The 9571-nt window shown below is 42.5% G+C and overlaps 1 protein-coding gene across 3 annotated transcripts in view; it reads left to right on the top strand.

Moving 5' to 3' along the window:
• The first annotated feature begins 231 nt into the window (after positions 1-231).
• LOC119159477 (Aldehyde dehydrogenase) overlaps positions 232-9571 on the top strand; it is a 58799-nt gene continuing 49459 nt past the window's right edge. For 2 of the 3 annotated variants that reach the window (XM_075865760.1, XM_037412245.2), the window contains exons 1-6: positions 1105-1368; positions 1521-1625; positions 2988-3128; positions 3207-3286; positions 5176-5287; positions 7767-8009. In XM_075865760.1, the coding sequence (XP_075721875.1) occupies positions 1249-1368; positions 1521-1625; positions 2988-3128; positions 3207-3286; positions 5176-5287; positions 7767-8009 (801 nt within the window). In that variant the 5' untranslated portion in view covers positions 1105-1248. Of the gene's footprint in view, positions 364-1104; positions 1369-1520; positions 1626-2987; positions 3129-3206; positions 3287-5175; positions 5288-7766; positions 8010-9571 lie in introns of those variants that run through there. The other variant, XM_075865755.1, reaches the window with a different exon arrangement.

Genomic DNA, 9571 nt, shown 5'->3' with positions numbered 1-9571 from the left:
ACGGCCATACTTAGTAGGCACAATGGCGGCGTTGTTATGGTTACGTGTTGCGCAGTGAAGCTGGTCTAGCAGTGAGCGGCCGCGGCTGGCGGCGGAATGTGTGCCTCCCCAGGTTCGTGCTGAGCCGTGGCGGACAATATCTGTGCTCTGCGCCGCGTTATTGGTTACGCAGTGTTCGTCTGGCTGTTACATTACTCTTAGCAACGTTTACAAATCTCTTTGTCCATCACGGGGTTTTAACAGTGCGTAGAACAAGTGCATATCCATGTGTCGTGCGGCGGATGACGCGGATGAAGCAGTTAGTGTTCAGCGAAATGGCGTTGGGCACCATGACGAAGCTGAATGACGACGAACGCCTTGCAGGTCAGTGACGGTTGAGCAGTGCTCCTGCTTGTGACAACGGACGACGCTGCTGAGCCCAGCTAGACGCAATGAGGACCGTGTGTGCATACGTAGTTTCGTGTTCTGTCTGTACAGTAACAACTTGCATGTGCGTATTATAACACCTTTTTGTTCCGTTTCGTATACTCTCCCCCAGCATTGCATGTAATCTCAACGTAACAGCAACCGCGTTCAAGTGTCACTTGCACCGTGCTCAAAGTCACCACAGTTGCAGAATGCTGACGCCGGCGAGTTTCACGCGGAACACGGACACAGTGGCCGGACGCTGTGTCGGCCGCGTAGCGGAATGCAACCGTAGAAGGTGCACGACCGATCGTGTTTTCTGTGCAGCTGCTGAATTAATGACGTGAAAGCGCTCGTCGTTGTCAGTGCATCTAGTGCGCGTTCTCTTGCACTTGCTTCGTTGTCGGTGAGCTGTTACTCGCTGTTAATACTCGGACGAAAGGATTTTGCCGAAGGTGTCGCGCTGGCCCAGAGTGTTGAGCCCCGTTCCATTAGTTTCGGATCGTCACGACAAGCGCGCGGCGCTGCTTACGTGCTTTCCAAACTGGAGAGAAAGTCGTGCCTTCTGCTTTACATTCGGATGTAAACAAGAGAGGAGAATTTGCCCAGTCAATATGGCCGACTTACGGCTTCATCGCGGCTCACGGAGAAAGTCGCGGCTCGAGGCTTCACAACGAGTGACGTCAGGGCCTCTCCTACCTTTCCTTCCTCCGTGTTCCCTGCTGAGCTTGCTGTCGGCTCGTAATTTGTCATTGGTAGTTGTCACACGCTGTCGCGTGGCGAACAGTTGAAACCGGCTCCCGGTGCCGAGCATCCGTGCGGAACGTCGACGCATCGACAGCCATGCTTATGCGAGCAACAGCGCGTAATTTGTCGCTACTCAGACTGTGCAGCGTGTATTATCAGTCCACCGCCGCCGTTGCAGTAGAGCCTGTGCGGAATCCTGACATCGCCTACACTCAGGTAAAGGGGAGTCGCAGTCAAGTCCCTATGATAGTAACCCTTCTTAAAAAAGGAAGATGCTGAAAAGTGCACCGGCCGCACGCGGTGGAGTCCGAACGCTGCAGTTCGTATTTTCCTGCTAGTTTTTCATACGCGTTTTGCTTCAACTTCAGATATTCATCAACAATGGATGGCATAACTCGGCGTCGGGCAAAACCTTTCCCACTGTCAACCCCACCTCAGGAGAAGTGATAGCTCACGTGCAGGAAGGTGACAAAGTAAGTCTTTCTAGGTTTGACTTGAACGCACAAACCCTGATGGTTAAAATAAATCTGTGGTCTCCCTGCCTCACTATTATCAATCGTGATTTTGGCACGCAATTAATTTTTGTTTCACATTGGCCCGCAAATCTCCGCACTGTGGTTCAATAGAATAAATGCCTAATAACGCTCACTTAAAGGGGAAAATAATGAACGTATCCTTAGTGCGTATGCGATCGGACAGCTCACATATTGCGCTCCCTAATGCATCCACGCTGGTGGAAGTCTGGGATGACATTATTTTGTTTCGTTTTTTTGTTTTTTTAATGTACAACACTGTGTGCATACAGTTCACAAGTATCTGGCAAGCAATTTGTTATGAATTCACTAATTAAAATGAACTAGTGTGGTGCATTTTTTGCATAGCGTCACATTGTTTGCGAGACCTAGCTGACACAGCATTCCTTAATGTCTGTGCAAAAAAAAAATCTGTGGGAACGCATAAACCGTGAATGTTTTTCATTTCTCCACAACTCTTCGAAGGTCTCTGAATCTGAGGCCAAAAATTTGTCCAATTGGTGAATGACTTATGTTGAGTACCTGCTGGCTTGCTCCAACAGATTAAGTATTAGGAAAAGTGGAAATTTTCATTGTTAAGCACAATATTAATGAGAGCTAATAGACAATGATGCCACAGAAAGTATAAGAAGTATAAGGGTAATTGTGTATGTAAGAAAGAAAAGTGGATGAAACAGTAAACTTGCTGGCAGGAACACAACCAGCGACCTTCAAATAAGGTCTGCTGACCGAGCCACAGTGGTGATCATCCCTCCGTCCACTTTATAACCAGGGAGTGTTAAACAGCACCAATTAAACATTGGTAATATCATGTCTGAATAGAAACTGTCATTGATTTTGTGAACATACGAAACATTGTTTACATTCTACTACACTAATAATGTGCACGAAATTACATACTCCTCTATTGGAATCGTCATGGATATTCTAACCATGGCTCTGGTAAGCAGGGAATTTCCAGGGGTACCTTTTGGGCTGAGGGCAAACTTGTCTACTAGTATATTGTAAGGCCGGGGTTTTATGTATTCAAGCAAAGTATGTGATACTGAGAGATCTAAAACACATGCAGGCATATGTGCATGCACATGTCAAGTGTAAAAATCGAAGTATGCATATTTCTGTAATATTTGTACTGTTGGCGGGTAATATTAATTGTACTTGGCTTTAGTTAATTTTCTTTTTAATTGCTTCCCTTATTACATTTCTTTCAAATTTGCTTCCCTGGGATGTGTACCACAGCGTATATTTGCCATGGTGGTGGTGTGCATATTCAAGTTATTAAAATGAGCACTGCTTTCTTAGGCTGATGTGGACAAAGCTGTGCAAGCAGCCAAGAAGGCCTTTGAATTGGGATCGGAATGGCGCACTATGGACGCCTCTGATAGAGGCATTCTGCTGAATCGTCTCGCAGACCTTATTGAACGAGATCGCTGCCTCATTGCTGTGAGTTGACATACTTTACCAACTTTGCATTTCGTCAACATGTGTGTGCATATTTAACAATTCCTTAATTTTAATCAGAGCTTGGAGACATTGGACAATGGGAAGCCCTTTGTGGATGCTTACAACATTGACCTGCCTCTTGTTATCAAGTGCCTCAGGTACTATTTTATCACCTCTATTTAATGCTTGAGCACGTTGGTGCTTTTTGAAAAAAAAAAAAAAAGTCTGCTTTCATGACTATCTGTGCATAACTAAAACTGGTTTTTCATCATGCGCAGACAGTCATAAAAGCAGATATTTAGTTAGCCTTGCATGATAAAATCTGTGGCCTATGCCAGGCATCTAGTCCTACCTGATCATAGTGAAGACAGTGTCTGCACATAGATGGAATGTATATTATTCATCGTCACACTTGCACAATTCATCATCTTATATGCTCTGTGTGGTTGCAGATTTTGTGGAAACTGGCCAAGTATTTTGGTGGAAATTTGTGACAAGGAACATAACCAAACATGCTCTGGTACAGCAAGATTAAAAGTGATAACATGGGTAGACATCATTGAGAAGTTGACATAAACCTCGAATTGAGTGTCACTTTTCAGATTGTCCCCATTGCAGAACAGTGCCAAGTTGGGCTAGTTGGTTCATTCTTGAAAGATTTAACTGCACTAATACAAGCAAGAACACAAAGTAAACATGCGCAAACTTGCAACTTTATTGAGTAAAGGAGGACATACTATATACGGCGAGTATGAATAGACAGAACGGGCTTATTGGCAAAAAGAAAGAAAGGTCACATGAACGCTTCAAGCACTGTTTCACAATCTAGGATTTAGTTGGTGCACTTCAATTGGAAAGCAGTGCCAATGAATTGCTGACACACCCTTTGTTTTCTGAATGGCATAGACCTCGTGGACATCTTTGTATTGCGGTCCTTATGGCAATTTGCTCTTTCTAGAAGTTGGTGGCACGCCTTCTTTTTCTCCTTTACACAGTCCCTGCAGTGCTTCGCCCTAAGTTATGGGAACAACCATCATATGAATAGTTCTTGAAATGTGAAATGTTCTTTTAGCCTGAACCTTTTGACTTTTTTGTATCACCATAAGGACCGCAATACAAGATAGCTATACGAAGCTTATGCGATTAAGAAAACAAGTGGTTGTGTCATCGATTCGTCGGTGCTGCTTGCTGATTGTGAAATACAGTATTTAGAAGCTAGATCGTAACTCTGTACTTGAAGCGTTCACTTGATCATTTTTTTTTTGCCAATGAGCTTATTCTGTCTTTTTATGTTCACTGTGTATATATATATATCATCCTTAATTCAATGAAGTTTCATTTGCGAGTCTGTGCACATGTTGTCCTTTACTTTGCTTGTGTCCTTGCTTGTATTAGCGCTGTTTAACTTTTCACGATTGGTCCCATAGATGACCTCAGCAATGCTTACTAAATGAGGCAGTACCTGCGATGCCATTTCAATATGCACTTCATCAGTGCAAATAGTTTTTTTTCACCATGCCAAACATGACCAGTTATGAACAGTTTTCTGTGTGACCTTGTGATTGTCTTTGCAGCCACCTGCAACATGCTCATATGCAGTTCCTTGTCAATAAAAGTTTGTTTGCAGCTTTACTTTCTTTTCTAGTCATGAGGGTACATATCTTCAGAATATATGAGGTAATTCTTAATATTGCATGTAATTAATTGGCAAATTATTGATATTCAATGTATCATATATGCAACTATGTGCTTTGCATCGTTTTCCGAGCTTAAATCTGCATTTTATGGCATCGCCAAACAATATTTCGTACATTAAGTGGGCACACAAGTATTTCCCTTACCATCATTGTCACTGCGCTTTCAAGCAGCACAAATTAGGTGGTACTATTTCCGCATTGTTCATTTCTTTTTGCAAGTAAAGCAGCTGGTGTTTCTTAATGCACTGCATTCATGTACTGCATAATGCTTGCCTTCTCTGTTGAAAAGAAGTATGTTCTGTGCTATAGCTATTGTGTGTGGCAGTATTGATTTATTCGCCTCTGTACAGGTACTATGCCGGCTATGCTGACAAAAACCATGGCAAGACTATCCCACTTGATGGCAGCTATTTTGCGTACACCCGTCATGAGCCTGTTGGTGTGTGCGGCCAGATTATTCCGGTAAGTGTGCCTGTGTCAACTGTTAATTAAAAAGACTGCTCATTATTATCATTGCATGCATTCAATGAACTGCATATGGTATGTACAAGATGTAGCTTGTGGGTTCTGCAAGTGCATTGAATTGTACTGAGGTCATGATACGCTAGTGTTCTGATGTAATGATGCCATTACTCATTAAAACAGGAGTACTCTTTGAACATTTCTATTGCTGTTCTCGAAAGTTGTTTACTCATCTACATTGACTAGGCAACATACTGAGCGACACTTTCTCTCTGGACGGCACAGTGTGGTTATTGAAATAAATTGATGCACCATGTAGTATTAAATGCATATATGTCATGCTTTTTTTTACTTTGCAGTCAAAGCTGATCTAGGCTGATGTCATGGTATGGCACATCTTTTTACTAATGGGGCCAATAAAAAAAATGATACATCTGTGAGGCTGCACAGTTTTCCTGATGTGTATTTTGTTTGAAATTATTTTTGCTGTTTTCAGCTTACTTCCATCCTAGCCGGCTGTGTTGCTGTAGCATCTTTTTTTTTCTAGTTTGTCTTTGTGTGTATTTCCACACATGACACACACATCACTCACATAAAACTCGCTGAAAGGATTTGTGATGGCAGGTTTGCCTCCTGCTAATTAACAAGTTCGTTTTTTCTCTCTTTTCATTCACACACATTCAGTGTAGTGCATTGGTTCAGGTGGTAAATTACATGACTCACAGCTGCCACATTTTTTCGCCTGCTATGTGCTAACTTAGTAAATGCAAGAGAAACTTCTGCACTAAATGTACTTCAGTTAAACAGGGTTTCACAAATTCATCAACAATATTATCTACCCTATTATGATCATAAGGTATCAGGTCAGATTCACTGCAGCATTGTGCTAAGTTACACTTCGCCATCCAAAGCTTGTACTGCAGCTGCGTTCAAAAGTTTACATATAATAAACGAGTCCTGTAGCACAGCTCTGCTGTACACATGTTCCCGAATTCAGAAGCCTTTCTGGTTGGCAGTGTAGATACTCATAAAATTAAAGCATAAATTGAGACACTGACACGAGAAGGAACTAAAAACGAGGCTGAGCACATGTCCTTATCTCAGTTTTTGTGCTAATTTCAATGGTAACCTATGTTCAACCAACTGTCTCCTCAGTCATTCTGGTCAGCAATAATGAATCTGATCACGCAGATTTGTATGGTAGGTTGTACTATTTGTCAGTTCTCGTAACTTGATTCAGCTGCACTGGTAAGGTGTATGGTGAAGGCTGTGTGGGTATAAAAAAACACAGCATATCCACGGAGTGAATGATGATGAGTGGGGCAAAGCATCAGTGCGTTCATCAGTCTGTTTTCTGTCCATGCGTCCGTCTGTCCATCCGTCCATCTGTTCTGTCTGTTTCTATCGCACTAGAGCACACATCAAATGGACGGATGCTTTGTCTCACTCATTATCATTCACTCCGTGTGTATGCTGGCTACGCAGGATGGACAGGACGACCGACCAGGTGATGCTATAAACAGTTTCGCCCCTACAAAAGTGGGATACTTAAGGTAGTATGGTAGGGTAAATGGTACATGTCAGTTTGAGCGTGATATGTTAGAAACAGCTGCAAGTATTTCCATAACATTTTACGTGCTCACAAAAAATGTTACTGGGGATCAAGTGACACTGTTTTTTATGTCTAGCTTGCCTATCCTACTTATGGCCCACTCCCAAATTTTAAAAGGGGTTCACTTATTCAATGTACTTTTTCTCTGCAACTACAGAAATAAATGTAATGATGGTCAGCTGTGCTATTGTAGACTCGTATGTTACATCTGAACTAAAAAAATATATTACATTTTTCGAGAAGTTTCTGTAAAAGGCCACAGAAGGTGGTTATTGTTTAATTTTTCTTACAGCTTCACTTTTTATCAAATCAGCATTTTTTTGGTTCAGGTCATTTCTAACTTGTTGTAGCTCGTGCATACAAAGTTTCATTGAAATCGATTCAATATTTTTTTTTGAGAAAACGTACATTGAAGTTAAAAAGTTAAAAAAAAATGCAATGTGAGAAAAACGAAGATTTATGTGGGCATACTGCTTACGCCAGAGGGTGCAGCGCGGCGTTTATACCGCTTGGAGTGGCTGCTCGATGTTGGGTTTCCACAGGTTGGTTCCTCAGAGTACAGCGAATTTTTAGGTGCCAAAGTTGCAAATTCGATTTCATGTGGGGGTTTACCCTATCATACCCCCTTGACAAACCTATTTGCACAGAGTGCTTTCTATAGCAGCTAAGTAGGCATGAAGCATTTTTCTGGATTGTGACTTGTTCTTCTCCATAAACAGTGTGCGCAAGGCCGAAAGATTTATTTTTGATATAATACAGCATGCACACTAATGAAGCAGCTTGGCCGATTATTTGTGCTGCAATATTACTGTCATCGAATGTGTCGCTCATTAAGCCATTAGTACTTGCTTTTATTTTGCCTTGCAGTGGAATTTCCCAGCGCTTATGCAGGCCTGGAAGCTTGGTCCTGCACTTGCAATGGGCAATACTGTGGTGATGAAGCCGGCCGAGCAAACGCCGCTGTCAGCCCTTCATGTGGCCTCTCTGGTGGCTGAGGCTGGCTTCCCACCCGGTGTGGTCAATGTGGTGCCTGGAATGGGCCCTACTGCTGGAGCGGCCATTGCAGCTCACAGGGATGTAGACAAGATTGCTTTCACAGGCTCAACCGAGGTTGGAAGCAATCTTCCTTTTTGTTTGCTTCTTGGAGCTTTTAAGTTTAACATGTATTATCATCATCAAGACCCCCCAAAAATTGTCAAAATACTTGAGAGCCCAATAGGGCTACACAAATATTGCTTTTACTCTGCTCTTGACTCTTATTTCGTGAGTCCTTTTGAAGGTTACATGTGTGTGTGTGCATGTTTACACAATTTAGATTAGTCATCTCCAGCCATCTTTTTTTACACTGCACATTTTTAAGTTTTTCAAAGTGACCTATCTGATAAAACATGTGTACTTAAGTCTTTAGCATTAATACTTTAAAACTTTTGATTAAATGCTTGTGGAGTAATTTAATGTACATTATTTACTGTTGTGTTCACACATCTTCTAAACTGCATTTTCCATATTGCTGTAAAATGTTTCTTATTCTGAACAAGTTCGGTCTCTCTTGACAAGCCATTCAGATTACCTTGGAGACAGGCCTGAATATAACAGCAAGCATGCTGCGGAATCGTCTTACTGCCGTGTTTATGAACCGACCTTTACTTATGGCCGAAAGGCTGCTTACGAAAGGACAGCAAAAGTGTAAGAAAAGTAAAAGGTTCATTTCAGAACCCTTTCTTATCCTCTCATAAAGGTGCCTTATCAAAGGCATCCTTAACTCGTCAAGTATAGGCCCTGGATACGAGAGTAGGTAAATTTTTTGGTACAGAATTATTACCTCGAGCAGCAATAAATTAGCTTTACTGCAAGCAAGCAACAATAGTATGCACGGAAGTAGCAATGTTTGTTTAGGCACCGGCAGCTTTCGATGAATTACACGTTTTTCATCTGGCCACTTTTCTGCAACTCCCGTTGAGGCAGGCTTTTATTTTTTAACTTCGATGTATTGTATGTTTCTTATGTGTTCGGTGATCGAAATTTCCGGAGCCTTCCACTATGGCGTCTCTCATAATCATATGGTGGTTTTGGGACGTTAAACCTCACATATCAGTCAATCTGTTGTGTTAGGTAATGTTATTGTGCTCGCTTAGCGTTTGATATTTCTTTTAACTTTTAGGGACGAAGCTCCTTAAAGTGTGGGTTTGTACATCCTCCGATGTATGTAGTAGTAGCAGCAGGTAGCCACCGGTGGCACATATTCGCTTTAGAGCTGGTATGTGCCACAGGGGATGCGAGATGGAAGATGGCGGTACAGAGTGTTCACTAGATGGACACATGGACAGACGGACGGAAAGACAGACTAGCAGATGGGCGGACAAATAAATGGACACGTGGACGTACGGACAAATAGATGCATGAAGTCATGGACGAACACACGGACAGACGGACGGACACATATATGGACGCACGAATGGTTGCACGGACGGACGGAAGCAAGAACGTACGAAAGCACGGATGGGCCGACGAACTTTTCGCCCCACTTATCATTCACTCCGTGGATATGCTGCAATTTTTTTTAGGGGCGAAGCTCCTTAAAGCGTGAGTCTGTCCATCCCTTGTATGTATGTAGTAGTTCGTTGCCACCGGTGACACATACTCGCTCTAGAGCGGCTATGTGCCACAGAGGT

Source organism: Rhipicephalus microplus, chromosome 1 (genome assembly GCF_043290135.1).
Source record: "Rhipicephalus microplus isolate Deutch F79 chromosome 1, USDA_Rmic, whole genome shotgun sequence".
NCBI classification, from domain to species: Eukaryota; Metazoa; Arthropoda; class Arachnida; order Ixodida; family Ixodidae; genus Rhipicephalus; species Rhipicephalus microplus.
The sequence above is the reverse complement of the archived record's forward strand: the minus strand, read 5'-3'. Positions and strand labels throughout refer to the sequence as shown.